This window comes from Anomaloglossus baeobatrachus, chromosome 6, assembly GCF_048569485.1.
Source record: "Anomaloglossus baeobatrachus isolate aAnoBae1 chromosome 6, aAnoBae1.hap1, whole genome shotgun sequence".
NCBI lineage: Eukaryota > Metazoa > Chordata > Amphibia > Anura > Aromobatidae > Anomaloglossus > Anomaloglossus baeobatrachus.
This window is the reverse complement of record NC_134358.1, coordinates 499,919,873-499,940,355: the sequence shown is the minus strand read 5'-3', so window position 1 is coordinate 499,940,355 and position 20,483 is coordinate 499,919,873. Positions and strand designations below refer to the sequence as shown.

Sequence of the window (20,483 nt, the reverse complement as noted above, 5' to 3'; positions counted from 1 at the left end):
TGACATTCAAATCAACCTTTCGGGCCAAGACATTACCTCTCTATTGTCCATAGTCTCAGAATATCAATCAGCTACATCTTTCTTTTTCTCTTCCCACTTTCTAAAACCTAACATGAGCAAAACAGTCTCATTCCTTCTCCCGCATGCCACTCATCCTCCTAACACTGTCTCATTGCAACCTTGACTGTGTTCTGTCCTTCAAACCTCACATCCAAGTACTTACAACTGCCTGCTATCTCCAACACAAAAACATTTCCTGAAGCTGCCTTTCCCTCAACCTTAAGCCAACAATAATAGTATTCCATGCCCTCATCATCTCTCACTTAGATTGCTGCAATGTTTTTCTCTGTGGCCTCCCATCTAGCACACGTGTCCCCTTGCATCCATCTTTAACTTTAGAAAGGCCTAAAACATTCAATATCCCTGCTGTCCCTCGTTAGCGTCTGATCTGTTCCATCCCCCTGACACACTGCTCCTTTACTTTATCTCTTGTAGATTACGGGAAGGTCTTCTCTAATTCTGTAACAGTATATCATTGTTATTTCAAGTTTATCACACTGGCTTTGTATTTTATGTTATGTGTATATCCTGTGTTAATGGGTTGTCCAAGGTTAACCCCTTCCTGATATGTAGTGTACATGAAAATTCCATGTTTAATGCCAGTGTATAGACTAGGATCAGGAGCTGAGCCCCCACTATAACTGGCAGATATGGGCTATGTTATACAGCCAGCAAAATCCTATAAAACCAGCGACAGGATATATCTTTGATCACTGCTGCTTTCATATGTTTAACACTAGAACTACTGAGGTAGTCATTTTGACTACTTTGCACCATGTATTTCTATATAGGTGTCACGAGTCCAGTAGTTCTAGTGTTAAATGCTGGAGGGTCAAATCATCCCCCCACCAATATGTTTGCAATGAGTCAATGTCTTGTCTTGGCAGCCAGAGGTCTGCAGAAAGTCTCCCCATAGCTGCCATCATAGTCATCCTACGAAGCTAGGCATCATAGAAGAATGTCATGATGACTATATATAGCAATACAGTACTATTGCAGCATATAGAAAAAGGAAGCAATCAAACAATTGCAGGTTCAAGTGCCCCCAAAAACTGAAAAATAACATAAAAATGAAGGATAAATTGTAAAACTACGATAAAATTGGAATTAACCCCTTTTAACCATTTAAAAACAAGGAAAATAAGCATGCATGGAGCCACAACATTTGTAAAAGTCAGATCTTTTAACACATACGACACAGAAAGAAAATAAATTCAAAATACCAGAAATTACAAAATGCAATAAAAATTGATCAAAACATTGTATGTACCCCAGATGATATCAATAAAAATGTCAGCTTGCTGCACAAAAAACAGGCGCTCACGCAGCTCCATAAATAAAAAATACGTACAGGTCTCAGTAAATGATGATATAAACCACAATAATTGTTACATGTCTTTTAAACTTTTTTTCCACTACTTAAAAAATATACAAATTTGGTATTGCCACAATTATACTGACCGGGCAATTCATATTACACAGTGATCACCGTATAATCAAAACTCACAAAACTAGTGGAGGAATCGTCATGTGCTTTTCACCTTTTCAATTGGAAGGTTTTTTTACTTTGTTCATTGTATAGTTAAATGTTATGCAAAACTAATTCTCCTCCAGCCAAAAGTATAAAACGTCAAGCCCTCATATAGCTGTGTTGAAGGAAAAATAAATAACTAATGGCTTTTGGGGACAAAAAGGAAGAAAAAGTGAGAGCACCAAAATGGAAATTGGCTATGATGGGATGGGAATAAAAAAGGTCATCACAGTTCCAGAAACACTGCCATATACACAATTAATAATATCCCAAACCAAAACTCTTGGATTTATCTGTATTGATGTATTATCACAAAATGGCAAAAAAATAAAAATATTAATAAAAAAATAGTTAAATGAACAGAAGAAATACATGTGACCATCATATGGAAGGAAGGTTGAACTAGATGGACTAAAGGGTGCTTTACACGCTGCGATATCGCTAGCGTTTGCTAGCGATGTCGAGCGCGATAGCACCCGCCCCCGTCGTTGGTGCGATATGTGGTGATCGTAGCCGTAGCGAACATTATCGCTACGGCAGCGTCACACGCACATACCTGCTGTGTGACATCGCTGTGACCACCGAACAATCCCTCCTTCAAGGGGGAGGTGCGTTCGGCGTCATAGCGACGTCACTGCAGCGTCAATAAGCGGCCGACCAATAGCAGAGGAGGGGCGGAGATGTGCGGCCGGAGCATGTCGCCCACCTACTTCCTTCCTCATTACCGGTTGACACAGGTAAGGAGATGTTCGCCGTCCCTGCGGTGTCACACACAGCAAAGTGTGATGCCGCAGGAATGACGAACAACATCGTACCTGCAGCAGCAACGATAATAAGGAAATGAACGACGTGTCAACGAGCCACGATTTTTCATGTTTTTGCACTCGTTGATCGTCGCTCATTGGGTTTACACGCTGCGATGTCGCTAACGGCGCCGGATGTGCGTCACTAATGACGTGACCCCGACGATATAGCGTTAGCGATGTCGCAGCGTGTAAAGCACCCTTTAGGTCTTTTTTCAACCTAACTTTTAACTATATGCCATGCAAACAAAAAGGTGGATGATATTTTCCAAATATTCCGAAAATCCCTTTTTTTATTTTTCCAATGTTTCTAAAATGGAAAATGACATGCTTTTGCAAATAGTCCTGGCTGCATGGTAACAGACTACAAACACAATCTGTGCAGTCTGAACCTGTAGTCATTTTAATTTCCATCTGCTCTCTAATTACTATAATTGCACACTTGTTTTAGTCCATATTTTCTACTAAGCTTGCTCCATTTTCGAAACCCTTCACACCTATTTATCACTGTTTTACAAATGGATTTAGAAGGAAACATGTTACAAATGGCAATTTCTCTACTTTTTGACTGCACCCCTCAGCTTAGACTGCTTAATGGGAACCTGTCACCAGATTTGGAGACTATAACCTGCAGCCACCACCAGTGGGCTCTTACAGTTAGGTCCAGAAATATTTGGACAGTGACACAAGTTTTGTTATTTTAGCTGTTTACAAAAACATGTTCAGAAATACAATTATATATATAATATGGGCTGAAAGTGCACACTCCCAGCTGCAATATGAGAGTTTTCACATCCAAATCGGAGAAAGGGTTTAGGAATCATAGCTCTGTAATGCATAGCCTCCTCTTTTTCAAGGGACCAAAAGTAATTGGACAAGGGACTCTAAGGGCTGCAATTAACTCTGAAGGCGTCTCCCTCGTTAACCTGTAATCAATAAAGTAGTTAAAAGGTCTGGGGTTAATTACAGGTGTGTGGTTTTGCATTTGGAAGCTGTTGCTGTGACCAGACAACATGCGGTCTAAGGAACTCTCAATTGAGGTGAAGCAGAACATCCTGAGGCTGAAAAAAAAGAAAAAATCCATCAGAGAGATAGCAGACATGCTTGGAGTAGCAAAATCAACAGTCGGGTACATTCTGAGAAAAAAGGAATTGACTGGTGAGCTTGGGAACTCAAAAAGGCCTGGGCGTCCACGGATGACAACAGTGGTGGATGATCGCCGCATACTTTCTTTGGTGAAGAAGAACCCGTTCACAACATCAACTGAAGTCCAGAACACTCTCAGTGAAGTAGGTGTATCTTTCTCTAAGTCAACAGTAAAGAGAAGACTCCATGAAAGTAAATACAAAGGGTTCACATCTAGATGCATACCATTCATCAATTCCAAAAATAGACAGGCCAGAGTTAAATTTGCTGAAAAACACCTCATGAAGCCAGCTCAGTTCTGGAAAAGTATTCTATGGACAGATGAGACAAAGATCAACCTGTACCAGAATGATGGGAAGAAAAAAGTTTGGAGAAGAAAGGGAACGGCACATGATCCAAGGCACACCACATCCTCTGTAAAACATGGTGGAGGCAACGTGATGGCATGGGCATGCATGGCTTTCAATGGCACTGGGTCACTTGTGTTTATTGATGACATAACAGCAGACAAGAGTAGCCGGATGAATTCTGAAGTGTACCGGGATATACTTTCAGCCCAGATTCAGCCAAATGCCGCAAAGTTGATCGGACGGCGCTTCATAGTACAGATAGACAATGACCACAAGCATACAGCCAAAGCTACCCAGGAGTTCATGAGTGCAAAAAAGTGGAACCTTCTGCAATGGCCAAGTCAATTACCAGATCTTAACCCATTTGAGCATGCATTTCACTTGCTCAAATCCAGACTTAAGACGGAAAGACCCACAAACAAGCAAGACTTGAAGGCTGCAGCTGTAAAGGCCTGGCAAAGCATTAAGAAGGAGGAAACCCAGCGTTTGGTGATGTCCATGGGTTCCAGACTTAAGGCAGTGATTGCCTCCAAAGGATTCGCAACAAAATATTGAAAATAAAAATATTTTGTTTGGGTTTGGTTTATTTGTCCAATTACTTTTGACCTCCTAAAATGTGGAGTGTTTGTAAAGAAATGTGTACAATTCCTACAATTTCTATCAGATATTTTTGTTCAAACCTTCAAATTAAACGTTACAATCTGCACTTGAATTCTGTTGTAGAGATTTCATTTCAAATCCAATGTGGTGGCATGCAGAGCCCAACTCGCGAAAATTGTGTCACTGTCCAAATATTTCTGGACCTAACTGTATATACAGCATTCCAGAATACTGTATATAAGAGCCCAGGCTGCTGTATAGAAAGTAAAAAACACTTTTAGAATACTCCAGTACTGCTCTCCAGTCCAACACCTCCTCTCTCCAGTCCAGTGCCTCCTCTCTGCGGTGATTGCTGACTTCCTTCTTTTGAGGCCCGTGTGCATGACAAATTCTATGTCATGCACACTAGCCGGCATTGATCTGTCTTGCTCAGGGCAGATCAAAGTATTGTGCATCCGCGGGCGGTCTATAGCCTTTCCTCGTGCCTTTGCAGTACAGTACATTGATCTGCCCTCAGTAGGGCAGATTAAAGTGCGCATGCGCAGGACTACAACGTTGGCCTGTGTGGATGACAGACGCATCATCCCCACTGGGCTGGGTAGAAGCAGAGATGGCAGCAGAGAGGAGGTGTTGTACCGGAGAAAGGAGGCGTTGGACCGGAGAAAGGAGTTATCGGACCGGAGAGAAGAGGCGCCGGACTGGAGAGCAGTGACATCCATCGGACCAGACCCTAGGTGACCATTATAAAAGTGTTTTTTTTAACCTTTTACAGCGTAGCTTGGGCTCTTATATACGGTATTCTAGAGTGCTGTATATAAGAGCTCAGTGGTGATGGCCACAGCTTATAGTTGCCAAATGTAGTGACAGGTTCCCTTTAATATACTAGTTCTTCCTTGCTTTTGAAGTATATTAGGTAGGGGTGGACAACCCATTGATGCAACCTGTGCAGCCGCACCAGGGCCCAAGAGGTAAAAGGACCACTATCAGCTCCAAAGCAGGTGGATTTGTGCATTTTGATGAGCTGTTGGACTGCAGGGGGCACATATATTGTTCTTGCCCAGGGACCATCTTCTGTCTGATATAAGGTATTTGGGATGAGTATTTCCTAAACTCTATCTCTAGGCTGTGACTCGCTGAAAAAAAATGTAGATCTTGTCTTAAAGTTTGTTTTAGTAATTTTTGCTGTATAGAAAAAACAAAAGACAACACTTAAATGCCGATACATTTTGACCTGACCGTCCAAACGGACTCTCTTTTGACCGTCCATGCGTAAATGGATGCCCAGTGACAAGCTTCCTTCTATAGCTGGAACTATTGACTGCATTATTTTTAATTTGTAGTACTTTACTTTTCTCACTTTCTTCCAACACTACCAAAGATAAACAGGTTAACATGAAAAGACAAAGGAAAAAAAAAAAATGAAGCTCGGAGTGTATCAAATAATAGGCACTGCATCATCCAGAAAAGTCCATCAATCTTAATGCATGGGGTTATTAGCCAAGGATATAATAAAGCTGCTTTCATTATCTACTTGGAAAAACTAATAGAAAGATTGATAGACAAAGTTCCGCGGCGTGGCATCAGACTTACCATTTATCCATTTAGCCTCCGTATCGTGGATTGCAAACTCTCCACTGACCAAATCTTGTAGCGATACCTTCGCTTTGAGTGACAGGCTATTATCTTCCACTGGAAAAAAAGAAGCCAAATACACATAGGTTATTTTTCATCTTCCGCCTCGGCCAACGAATTACAATTAGTTATAGAAAAAACATACGCACAGCCAGGCTTGTCATTTTATTTTGAGAGCAATAATGAAGTTTTGATGGAACGGGGAGAAACACACTGTTCTGAAGAGATTTCCATTCCCTCTACTTGCTAATGCTGCCTTCTCTTTATGTGCCTCTGGAGAAGAGTAAACCAGGGCATGAGCTACTGATGTTAATGGATAGCTGGCAGCCAATAAGGATAGAAGACTTGGTTAATTCATTCTTAACACAGCATTCTCTGAAACCCTCACAACCTTCCATATTTTACTGGAAACTGCAGAAGACTGTTTTTATCTTCCTTCACGATACCTTAAAGGATTTTCATGTAATTAGACATAAATGGAAACAGGTGGAAAGCGATGTATATCATCACAGTAACTCTGTCACTGAAATACATCATTGCTTACATTTGCAATAGTGTATTATTCTGTCTACGAAAAGCCATCAAAGGCCACAGTCTTACTATGCTCTACCCTGATCACCAAGCTCTACCCTGATCACCAAGCTCTACCCTGATCACCAAGCTCTACCCTGATCACCAAGCTCTACCCTGAGCACGAAGTTTTGTCCCCCCCAAAAAAATGAAATACAAAATGTCTCTTTATAGTGAATCCATTGGAAGCTCTGGACAAATCCCATTTTGGGGAGATTTGGATGGACACCCTGACACCCTGATAGTAAGAATGTGAGCCAGGTCTAAAGGGTTGTCCCATTAAGACAGAACACTTTTAATTAGACGCATATTTGTCTGGAGTTTACATCTTCTGAGAGTTTGCAGTTATTTATGAGTCACCATAGGAAGCTATTTCCGTCAAATGTAGAAATAAATGCCAGCCATTTCATTCAATTTTACAATCTGTGCAATGTATGGACTGGGGGCGGGGGGGTACTTTATTACGGAATCATTCTCTGTTTTGGTCCATAATATGGATTGGACTCTCTGTCCCTATGACATGTTGCTTTCAAAATTCTGCTGTACATTAACTTTAATTAGACCCCTTGACTGCTACGGTAACCCAATGCCTCACCCCCCCCCCTCCTCAATTATGAATTTCAGGGGGCCAATGGCAAGTAGAACTGAGAGAAGAAATGTTAACGTCTTCTAAATGTCAATATCATGTTAATGGTGGAATTTAAATGGTTAAACTGTTGTTACTGGATATAACTCTGATTTCATCAGTTACTATCTGATGCCGGCTATATAACACAGCTGCCATCTGCGATATACAAGTAATCCACAACATGTCTCCTCCATACATCTGTGACCTAGTCGCCCAGTACTTACCTGCACACACAACCTCAGATCCTCACAAGATCTCCTTCTTCACTCCTCTCTTATCTCCTCTTCTCACAATTACAAATACAAGATTTCTCCCGTGCCTCCCCCATACTCTGGAACGCTCTACCCCAGCATTTCATACTCTCGCCTACCATGGAAAGCTTCAAAATGAATCTGAAGACCCACCTCTTCCGACAAGCCTACAGCCTACAATAACCCTCAGACTAGTACACCACTGCGCAACCAGCTCTACCCTCACCTATTCCCTGTAGACTGTGAGCCCTCGCGGACAGGGTCCTCTCTCCTCCTATACCAGTCTGTGTTCATGATTGTTTTTATTATTATTATTATTATTATTATTGTTTATTTATAGAGCACCATTGATTCCATGGTGCTGTACATGAGGGGGTTACATACAGAATACATGTATACGTTACAATAGACAGACTAGCACAGGGGGAAGAGGGCCCTGCCCTTGCGGGCTTACATCCTAAAGGATTTTGGGGAGGAGACAGTAGGTGGGGTGTAGGTGGGGCGGCAGCTCCGCACGGTGGTGGGGCGGCAGCTCCGCACGGTGGTTTTACAGAAACTGTTGCCCAAGAGGTTAAGGAGTTAAACAAAAATTCTTCTAGATTCCTGCAAAAACTGTCTCAAACTGGAACCTCTTTTTTCACAACCCAAAATGCAACAATTTTATCTAATATGTGCATCGGGAAATAAAAAGCAGTCAACCAGCCCACTTCACACAAGTCAATGGTAATGTTCCAACATGGTAACTTCTCTCCTATGTCAAAACCAAGCTAGAAGTAGAGGTACCAGGACTTGAGAACCATACTAATATCTTGGGATTGACGTACCTCTCATAATTCAAGTATTCTAGCATGTTCTATATAGTTTAGTTTTGAACACATCTTGGATGTATATTGTTTGAAGCAGACAGCTCCTTTAAAAATAAATGAGTTGGATATTCAAAACTTTACTCAAAGAAAGGAAGCAACTCGGAGCCTTTATATTTCCAGCTAACACATTAAGATGCATTCTTGATTTTTTTCATAATTGACTTGTTCATGATTGGGATAGTAAGACGACTCGTCTTAGACGAGATTGCTGAGGAAAGTAAGAACAATATAAATTAGTGTGATTCTGTGCAAAACATTCTTTCCTGTCATCCTTGAAGAAGCGTGGATAAATGGGATACAGAGAGAGGTCCGAGTCATGGCGTGAACTGATTAATCAAGGGGGCACCAAAGAAATTGAGTATAATCAGAAGAACAGCACATATATTCATGTAAGTGTTTTAGGCACTAATAAGCGCAGTATAACTAATATCAGACGGAAGGATTATTACCCCTTCACGACCGGCTGATTTTGCGCATTCCGTTTTTTTTCTTCTCCATTCTTCCGAGAGCCATAACTTTTTTATTTTTCCAGTTAATCTAGTCATATGAGGGCTCATTTTTTGTAAAATGAGCTGTAATTTTAAATGAAACTATGAGTTTTACCATATAGTGTATTGAAAAAAGCAGAAAAAATTGCAAAACAAAGTGCGATTGTACTATAGTTTTTGAGATATTTTATTGACTGTGTTCACTATATGGTAAAACTGATATGTCGGTGTGAATTCGTAGACACCAAACATGAATAGGATTACTTTTATCTAAGTGGTTAAAAAAAACCCAGAAGTTTATCAGAACAAAGTAGTGTACATTTTGCGCCATTTTCTGTGACCCATAGCGTTCTCATTTTTCAAGCTCTATTGCTCAGTGATAGCTTATTTTTTGCATGTCGGGCTGACGTTTTTAACATTACTATATTTGTGCTGATGCTACGTCTTGAACGTCTATTATTGCTTTTTGTGCACAATATGCAACGACCAAAAAACGTAATTTTGGCGTTTGGAATTTTTTTGCCGCTTCACCATTTATCGATCAGATTAAATGATTTTATATTTTGATAGATCAGGCATTTCTGAACGCGGCGATACCACATGTGTGAATATTTTTTATTATTTTTTTAACCCTTTAATTTTTAATGGGGCGAAAGGGGGGTGATTTGAACTTTTAGGTTTTTTTATTTTTTTAATTTTTCAAAACTTTTTTAAACTTTTTTTATTTTACTAGTTACCCTAGGAGATTATAAGTATCAGCAGTCTGATTGCTCATTCATTTCTCCCTATCAGAGCAGCACCGCTCAGACCGAGAGATCTCATGTAAGCTGCAGTACTCAGCTGCTTCTTATAGGACCCAATGCGGGCGTCACAAGAGACGATCTATTGTGCGATGCATCGTCGGGGGTCATGGTTTTTATGACGCACATCCGGCATAGTTTGCAACGTCGTCCCGCATGACACCTACGAGCGACGCAAAACGTTTGCAAATCGTGTGCAAATCGTTTATCTGTCACACGTCGCTCAGTTTTAAAAAATCGTTTATTTTTCTTTCAGCTGGTTGTTCATCGTACCCGGGGTAGCACACATCGCTCCGTGTGACACCCCGGGAACGATGAACACAGCTTACCTGCGTCCCGCGGCACTCCGCTTCTATTGGCCGGCCGCTGTGTGACGTCGCTGTGACGCCGAACATCCCTCCTCCTTCAGGTGTGACGGCGGTTTAACGACTTTGTGCAATATGGGCAGCGATTTGCCCGTGACACACAAACTACGGGGGCGGGTACGATCGCTCGTGCAATCGCACGATAGATCGTACCGTGTCACACCCGCATTAGTCATGGAGGCTACAGGAGTCATCACATGACCCTGTGCTACCATGACAACCACTGGATCCACGTGATCACATCACATGACTTCCGGTATTGGGTAGTAAGTAAACTTCTAGCACAATCGCCGTAATATGGCACTGTCACATCTTGACAGCGCCATTTAAGTTGTTAACAGGTACAAGTGGATAGCACAGTAGTTAGCCACACATGTCAGTTGTACAAATCATCTGGCATGTGCGTGGATCTCTGCCTGCAGCCCGCAGCAGCAGGTGGGATTGAACACTATGACCGCAGGGATGTAATATTACTGCCCTCGGTCGTTAAGGTGTTAAACCCAGAATAAGACTGGCAATGGTAAACGCCTGACTTGTTTGTGAATCATAGCAGGGTGAGTCTGTTTTCGCTATCTTTACTTAACAAAAACAACAAAAATAGTTAAAATCAGTATATTAAAGGGGTTGTTTGGGCTAAAGTGGCAAGTTTGCAGTCACTCTATGCACCACTCTATGTGATTATAAACTTATGAATTCTACCATCGCACACACTGTGCGCTCCAAGGTTTTTCTGGTTTCAGAGCCTCTGAGTTTCATGTGACTGCAATGGTATACTATGCACATTCCCAGCCAGAACTCAACTAGAGGGTGCGGCCTTGGTCCATATAAATATATAGAGAAAGGCCACACCCACTGGATGGCCACACTCACTAATCAGACACACCCACTCCATACATTTGTATGGAGCAACAACACACCCACTAGTCGGGTTCTAGCCGGGAACATGCATAGAGCACAATTGAAGTCACATTACTGTTCTCGGCTCAGAAAACGGTTAATCCAGCCAGTGCACAATGTGTGCGCTGGGAGGATTTTTAAGTCTGCAGTCACATTGAGCGACTGCAAACTTATCACTTTAGACTTGACAACCCCTTTTAGTAAAACTCCTCTTAAAATGCAAAATTCAGCAAGATGTGGCGTAATCCTGACATTAAACCCCTTAGATGCTATATTCAATAGTGAGTGCAGCATCTGTATGGTTCTGTAGGCTCAGAGGTACCCCCAATCCCCAGGTCTTGATGTGTTGCCATTACCGGCCTCCATTTTGCTGTGGGTAAGAGCTAATTAGGTGATGCCTATTTTAAATTGATATAAATAATGCTTTTGAATGCATCACATTTCCAAGGAATTAACAATATAAACATGTAAATATGGCTTTCCAAGTAAAAAAAAAAACTTAATCACAAACTTTAATCCATTGCAAAATGATTTATTTTGGAAAAATAGACATGATTAGTATTTTCAGCATCTATTAACTTTAAAAAGACTGTAATTAAAAGACTAATTAAAATATAACAAGACAGGAAAAAATATTTATGTATACCATATTAGTCTGAAAAAAATATTAATTCTATCTTTTGCTCGTAACCCACATAGTGAAACTTTTTTATTTTTTTTTAAGAAAAGGACAGCTTTTTAGGTTTTTGTAAACTCTGCTTCCTGTTCAGACTGCATGTCTTCACACTAGTATTTCATTTTCCCCCTAATTTGAGGGGGGTTCTAAGGGTCCAACCTGCGCTCTGTACTCATCCCTGATGACACATGTAGGGTTCTCCTCACCTCCACCCTCAGATTATCACAAGCTTTCCTGTAGTGGCCTTAGCTTCCTGATCCACATAATGGAGTTCTCAGGCCTCTTAGGTCTATCATTGGAGTTCGTGCCTTGGGCTTTTCATTATCTGGCCCCAGGTAGACTCCTCCTTTCTCTAACACACCATACAGTATGCCCACCATACTATGGTTGGTGGATTTTGCTTCTTGACAGTTCATGTTATTATTTCTATATGCAAATGTGACGCCCTGGGCAAGCCAGGGGTCACAGGTCACAACACAACACGCACCCCACATTCCCTGCAGGTACACATAAGGTCAAAACTAAAATCCTTGTTGCCTTCCTCCAGGGGCTGGTGTCCACACCAGGGGGTGGGCCAGGCGGTTGGCTCCACCCACCGAGGAGTTCACAGCCCTGGAGGCGGGAAAACCAGGCAGTTAGCTCAGGGAAGAGCTAGAGTGAGGAGTGAAGATGAGATAGAGTTGAGAGTTGAAAGTGAAAGGAAGTGAAGTGAAGCTGGTGAAGTGATAAAGGAGGAAAGTAGGAGTAGTGACAGCAAGAAGCCTCAAGTTGGTCCAGGTGTGTGCCCCGGACTGAGACAGCAAGGTTGGCAGACGGCAGTGACCGTCTGCAGACGAGACTGATTGGAGGTTGCCGAAAGGACCGTGGACGGGTGGTGACCCGGCGGTACCGGAGCAGTATACGAAGATTAGTCAGCACCAGGGCAGGGGCCTTTCGGATCCCGGCAAGGCTAGGAGTCGCCATACTTTGCCAAATCCGTCAGTGAAGGGGACGACTGTCTCCCAACAACCAAGTCCCGTTTGAAGGCAACAGTCCAACCGTTAAGGTGAGACATCGCCACCACCAAGGCACCAGTTTCCCAGGGCCAGCGCCTGCGGGCAAGAGTGGAGCTCCTCCGGTTCATATCCAAGCTGGGGAGCGGGTTACCGGTGGGAACCCATCGCTACCAAACAACAACACATAAGTGCAGGGAAGAGACCGTCACCGTCAACTGCAGGGGACATCGGCAATGTAACCGTCTGAGGGACCCGTCCAACCAGCCGTTTGTTTACCGAGAACTGTGTCGTGTTTACTGGCTGAGTGAGTACCTCCGTGCCGTGCGGCACAGCGCTGCCCCTGCGCCCATGCACCTCCACAGGCCCCCTAGCCCCCCTGTCCACCATCCCATCCCCCATCACTGGGCCCCGGGATCACCAACCCCTGCCCACGGAGGGGCAACACAACAACTGGCTGCTCCATACCATCACTCCCGGGATCCCCAGCCAGAGCAGCAGTGGTGTACACTCAATCACCACAACCGTGGGTGGCGTCACGGACAATAAACAATCCCCACACCCAAACCCCCTTTCACTCACGGGCGAGGAGCGCCGCTAGAGTCCCCGGGATCCGGCCCATCGCTCGAGCCACCGAGCAGCAGCAGGCCGCAGCAGCCGCGGCAGCCGGACCCGAGCAGTGGGAGAGCGCGGCGTCCCCTCCTCCGCCCGTGACACAGAGAGGTTTCTTTTATGCAATTATTGTATTTATATTTATAACTAGCTGTAGCACCCAGCGTTGACCGGGATATTAACAGTATCTCTGTTTCTCTCCCACTGTCTGTCTCCCTCTGTCTGTCTCTCTCTCTCTGTCTCTCTATCTGTCTGTCTCTTTCCCTTTCTGTCCTCTCTTACCCTGTCTGTCTCTTTCCCTGTCTGTCTGTCTCTTTTCCTGTCTCTCTCTTTCCCTGTCTCTTCTCTCTCTGTCTCTTTCCTACTCTTTGTCTCTTTCCCTGTCTGTCTCTCTCTCTTTCCCTGTCTGTCTCTGCGTGTCTCTGTTTGTCTGTCTCTGTCTCTCTATCTCTTTCCCTGTCTGTCTCTCTCTTTCTCTGTCTGTCTTTGCCTGTCTCTTTCCCTGTCTGTCTGTCTCTGCCTGTCTCTGTCTCTTCCTGTCTCTTTCTGTCTCTGTCTTTTTTCTTGTTTCTTTCCCTGTCTATGTCTCTTCCCCTGCTTGTCTCTTGCCTTGTCTCTGTCTCTTTACTTGTCTGTCTATCTTTCTCCCTGTCTGTCTCATTCTCTGTCTGTCTCTGTCCCTGTCTCTCTCCCTGTCTGCCTCTTTCTCTTTCTGTCTATTTCCCTCCCTGTCTCTTTCCCTCTCTGTTTTCTCTTTCCCTCTCTGGCTGTCTCTTTCCCTGTCTGTCCCTGTCTGTCTCTTTCCCCGTCGGTATGTGCCTGTCTCTGTCTGCCTGTCTCTTTCCCTCTCTTTCCTTCTCTTTCCCTGGCTACATTGTGACAAGCCAACATTGCATTCAAGGGTGTTGCTGTGCATTCTTCTGAAGTTCTGGCTACATTGTGGCTCCCAGCTCCATTGACATTAATGGAGGTAGTTTTTTTGACGAATAACTGTAAAGTGTGTGATTAAAACTTTCTCTCCAAACATAGTCTATGATATTACCTGAGTCACATGGGGTGTTTGTGCAAAAGTTTGTGATTGTACATGCGACGGTGCGAATTCCTTTAGCGGACATACACACATACATACACACATACATATATAGCTTTATATATTAGATTACCTTATGACTGTTACCTTCTTTAGGCTTATTATTGTCCTTGTGATCATTGGTATAGGCTATTGTGCTCTATATTTAGTTGCTTCAGGCACCCCGTTCATGTATATCTACTGCTACTCATTGCTATAGTCTATTTATTTGGACTGTGCTCCATACAAGGTGGGGTGTTGATGTTTATGATTTTAAGTGTTTTTAATCATGTTTGTGGTTGGTATTTAATAAAGTGTATTTAAATTTCTTGTCAAAATTGTTTACATTGGTGTGCACATGATTGTGTGCAGAGCCTTCCCTTTTTGCTTTCCTATCTTTCTTTCATCACCATCCTTCTTCCCTGCTCTATGTGAATGATGCATCCTACGTCATCCACACAGAGGCCACCATTGCGCTCCTGCAAAGTACTATAATGTGCAGGGAAAGGTCAAAGACCGCTCGCGTATGCACACTACAATACTTTGATCTGCCCTCAACAGCAACACAGGAACTCAATGGCAGTCTCTATGGGGATAACGTAAGATCCATCATCCACATGGAGCAGGGAAGGAAAAGAGGACGCGCCAGACCAAGACCAGTGATGCCCATCGGACCCGACAGCCCTGCAAGTGAGTGTAATGAAAAGTGTTTAACAGTTATAAAGTTATACAGAGCGGCCTGGGCTCTTATATACAGTATTCTAGAATGCTGTATATATGGGCAGACTGGTGCTGCCCGCAGCTTATAGGGGAAAAACATGGTGACAGGTTCCCTTTAACTAACAAGCATGGTCAATATGTGGTGATCTGAAAGATTATTTATTTTACTCACTTATATAGTGCTATTAAGTCCACAGTGCATTACAAATGTTCTCTTTTTGTTTTCTTGACAACAAGGAGGATACACAAAGTACCCATGATTTTTGCATGAATGGGACAGCTGAGATAAGACTCATGACTGAAACCAAAAAAGTTGGCCAATGAGAATATCTTTGCAACATGGACTCAACAAAGTTGTGAAACGTTTAGTTGATCCCACCAAAGTTCCCCTGCCACCACTCTACATTAAGCGTGCACCGATGAAGCAGTTTGTGAAAACTCTACAGAAAGAAGGAGAGACTTTTAAGTACCTGTGTACCAAGTTTCAGGGACTATCAAAATCAAAACTGAAGGATGTCATTTTTGTGGGTCCAGATATTCAGAAACTCATGAAGGATGATCTGTTTGAAACAAAAATGAAAGCTGTTGAGAAAAGGGCTTGGGATTATTTTAAAGAAGTTGTGAAGTTCTAGGTATCTATAAAGATCCACAATTTAAGTCTATTGTGAAGAAATGATGAAATGTTTGAAAGCCTTGGATTGTCTGATGAATTTGAAGTAACATTTTTTGCATTCCCATTTGGACAAATTTCCTGAAACCCCTGGTGCTGTTAGCAAACAGCAAGGAGAAAGTTTTCATCAAAATATCAAGGAGATGGAAAGACAATATCAGGGGTAAATAAAATGTGAATATGATGAGGGACTACGGCTGGATGCTTCACAGAGAAGATCTGCAGGCCTTCTATAAGAGAAAAGGTACAAATGGATAATGATACTAAAGACTTGAAAATCTACAAGAGGCTACCTCAAATGGCGCAGTCAGAAGGTTTTACAATGACAGTCACAGTCCCCTGATCTGAACATCATTGAAACTCTGTGGCTAGACCTCAAAAGAGCAGTGCATGCAAGATGACCCAGGAATATAACAGAACTGGAAAACTTTTCCAAGGAAGAATGGCTGAAAATCCCTTAAACAAGAGTTGAAGAACTCTTAGCTGGCTACAAAAAGCATTTTCAAGCTGTGATGCCTTGCAAAGGGGTGCTACCAAGTACTAACCATGCCTTCCCAAACTTTTTCATTGGCTCATTTTCCTTTTTTGTTAATTTAAAAATATAAAAGCTCAATATATATATATATATATATATATATATATATATATATGTTTTTTTTATTATTATTTTTTTTTCTCCAAAAGTACAAACACAATGTGTCATCTATAATTTGTGCTTTTAGAGATGATTTGATCTTCAGCTTGCTTAACTGTTCACAATAACAGTAATTTTCACTAGGCGTGCGCAAAAATTTACATGTCACTGTATACCGTTAAATTAAATGCTATATTGCTTCCTAAATATTCTAATTTGACTTTAAGTGGTATATAACACTATATACATAAAAGAACTGATCCAACCACAGTAGGTAGTTTTATAACAAGCTGTAGTTTTATAGGAGCTTGTGCATGAGAATAGGGTAATAAGGATGGCAATATAATAAGAGGGATGCAACATGTAAAGCTAAGTGCCTTTAGAATATCTAATGACAGATGATAAAAAGGAGAGTGCCTAATGCTTCCGACAATATTGCATTATGTCGGAGAATTTGACATCTTCATTGGACACAGAGGCACAATTCAGCAGCTATGCTTAACTCAAATAAATGCAGGTCTGTGCTCATGTCATCCCCATGGGCAGAGTCACTGGAATGTTTCAATGGCCCTTTTGACAAATTCTCCAGTAGCCATTGAGGGCATTGCTATCTAGAATAAAACAATTCGTCACGTTCCCCATGGACCAGCAAGCTATTACAGAGACAAACATTTTGCCAGAGAGTGCAGCAGTTTTCTCATGTCCTACTTTACCGGAATTGCACTCCCCACACGTTCCTCTACACAGTGACAAAGCTGTGTTTGGGGAGAGGAAATTGAACCATTTCATCAATGTGTAAGTTATTTTTGTGATGCTTCCTATAAAAATACATCTTTTTGCAACAATTCATTAGATTAAATACCTGGTGTTAAAATCGAGACAGTGATACCGCGTATAATGCTTTAAAGGAAAAAAAACATTGCCTTTCTTTTCTAAAAGAATTAAACATCAATTTAAAAGTTTTTTCTCTTTCCAAATTTAAATAAAAGAGGCGATGATGACATATCAGGGTGATTTATAGCCACAACAAAAGTTTCCTTTTAGCTCAGAGGTCACCAACTTTTTCTAGGTTGAAAGTCACTTTAAAACAAAAAATATGACATTGAGTAAAATGTATTAAATATACAGTCACATCTAGTTTTGCATCTAGTTACAAAGCTGTAAGAATGCTAATCTAGCGTCATTATTGGTGAAACTAATTGATAATTGTCTGGTGTCAAATGTCACCAGTGCCCAATAGCTGAGGAGCCACCGGACGGCCAGACAGTCATAAGTGACTCTCAGACAGACTACTGAACACTAACATAAATGATATAGGCAATCTGGGACCACCTTACTGGTGAAACTAATGCATTATAGTCTGGTGCCGGATGTCCCCAGTGCCCAATAGCTGAGGAGGCACCGGACAGCCAGATAGTCATAAGTGACTCTCAGATCACTGAACACTAACATAAATTATATAGACAATCTGGGACCACATTACTGGTGAAACTAAAGCATGATAGTCTGGTGCCAGATGTCACTAGTGCACAATAGCTGAGGAGGCACCAGATGGCCAGATAGTCATAAGTGACTCTCAAACCACTGAACACTAACATAAATTATATAGGCAATCTGGGACCACCTTATTGGCATAGCTACCTGTCTAACACGGTCCTAATACAGTTTTCTCTTTCTGAAAAAAATCATCCTGTGTTACATTCTTGACTGTACAGTACTAAGAAACCTAAAGGGAACCTGTCAATAAGTTTTTCATTTCTTAACCAAAATCACCTCTACCTATTACTTCAGTAATTTTGGTGACATTATACTATATCAAAATCCAGTGGCGTAACTAGAGGCCATCCTCTATAGCCAAAGAGGTCAGCAGCTGATTTGGCATCTCAGCCACAGGCAGCAGATGATATGACTGCCATGGGCAGCCTGTGACAGGCTTACACTGAAGTCAGCTGCTGGCCTCTGATTGACAAGTGGCTTGTATTGCAGTTCAGAAATCCATAGAGTTTGTGCGCCGCAATACACTTACACTGGATGTGTACCCTTGGACGCACATCTAGATGAAATAGGTGCCGGTGTCGGCGGGTTTCCTTCCCATACGGGCTTGGTCACGGATGCACTATCTGTAACCAGGCTTATTACACCCCTGACAAAATTTTCATCTCTTCTGGGTTTAAGACTCTGCCTGCCTGTCTTTTCACTTATCAGCATCTTCAAGTGGTAACCATTCGCCAAGCTCTTGGCAATGAAATCCCACTGATCTCTCAGTGTCACATTCATTCTTGTCTTCTCTCATGACTCTTTTCTGACTTCTTTCCTCAGACACTGTGGAATGCCTCTGTACTTTCCAAACTCCTATTTTGCTATAGCGGCAGCTTTTTTAAAATGGCTTTCTCTACCATTTTTTATGGGCTGCCCAAATTCCTCAGGATAGGATAGTCTAAAGGCAATCTCTTCTACATTTATTCTTTGTACAAAACCCTTTCTTTGTCTATTGGATTTGGGTCAGGTGATCGACTCAGCCATTCTAACAGCTTTCTTTTCGTTCTCTGAAACCAATTAAGAGTTTTAATACTGAGCAGCATTCATAATTCTGCTATCGGTTAGTAGAACTTTGCAATGTTCTGACAAAATCACATCCAACAGCTTATCTGTGTTTTATTAAAGGGGTATTCTGAGGTTTAGAAGCTATCCTTATGAGTATAGTAGGGGATAACTTCCTGACATCTGAAACCCACACCAGTGCCAAGAACTGGACTCTGAAGAGCTCCATGTGAACGTAAATGTTCGATCCTACTGATGGAGATAGATGAGTACTGTGCTCAAGTGGTCTTTGGCATTCCTAAAAGAATAGTTTCAAGAAACACTCACCACTGAATTGCCTGTGATCCTGTTCATATATATCTTTGCAAGGAGAACAGAAAGCCCATCGGCCACAGCTGGGCAATAATAGTAAGCACAAAAAGAAAAAAATCCAGTAATCCTGTATAATCTTCAATTTATTGTAAAGTCATAAAATCCATATTCAATACTAGTTGATGCGTTTCAATTACTATTAAGATCATAATGGTCGAAACGCATCAACCTGGATTGCTTTCCCTAGTAATGAACATGGATTTTTTGAATATGCAATAAATTGAAGATTTTTACTGGATTTTTCTCATTTTGTGCATACTATTCCCATAAGAATAAATGACCACCACTCAACTGCATTCAGGCCTCCTTCACATGTCCATGTTTCCGGTACATGTGGCATCCATTCATTTCACAGTTACTACACTTACCCATTATAATCTATGAGGCTGCTTACATGTCTGTGATTTCAGACAGACTATGTGAATTACATGGAGACATGCTCATTTTTTCCCGCAGCACGGGAGTAGTTTTCGAGATTGATGGGTGTCCCAATGGTTGGACCTACTGCGCTAGGGCGTTATCTCCAATGTTCCAAACTAGAAAATACCCCTTTAAATCTAGAGGGGGAGGAAGATTTCAATATACTATAACATCTCAGATATTTCACACTATATATTTATAAAGCTCATACTCTGTGCAGAAACTGAACCAGCAGGGCTGCCAGAGGATGTTATTTTTAATAGCCTGAGAGCTCCAGTAGCGGGTCAGTGACATCAATCTCCTGCAGTCACCGGTATGAGGTTCAGCAGCAGTGTACCTGAGGAGAACGGATAACCTAGTGAACTTACTCTGACTTCATGCAAAACACATAACGGGGAAAGGGATTTGCTTATACATAGTGTTATTGCTTACTCACCCTGTCTTTGAGAAATCTACGACCTGGGGCATATTTAAACTAAAGCTGACACAAAGCACAACTTTTGCTTCCTATGGGAAATTTTCAACCTACACCTTTCAATTTCCTCCCTATAACAATGACTAGGGGAATGCCTGTGGCCTTGACAAATGGCTTTGCTTCCGAATACAGAAAGTTTGCTGGGATACTGCTCCTGGAGATGAAGTGGAGAAATAAAGAAAAACACAGGCTGTTCAATAGTTCATGACTCGTAAGGCCAATTATTACTGATTAAATGATAGTACTGCATTGTGTATACTGTAACTAAAGTCACCATGATAGAGCGTACATATCATTTGTCACTATGGATTACTC

The 20,483-nt window shown here is 42.0% G+C and overlaps 1 protein-coding gene across 3 annotated transcripts in view; it reads right to left on the bottom strand.

The window, feature by feature from the left end:
* The window catches only part of DPP6 (dipeptidyl peptidase like 6), a 1,510,443-nt gene that overhangs the window by 585,856 nt on the left and 904,104 nt on the right, over nucleotides 1-20,483 (bottom strand). For all 3 annotated transcript variants that reach the window (XM_075315434.1, XM_075315436.1, XM_075315435.1), the window contains exon 3: nucleotides 6,081-6,179. In XM_075315434.1, coding sequence (XP_075171549.1) covers nucleotides 6,081-6,179 — 99 coding nt within the window. The remainder of the gene's footprint in view (nucleotides 1-6,080; nucleotides 6,180-20,483) is intronic.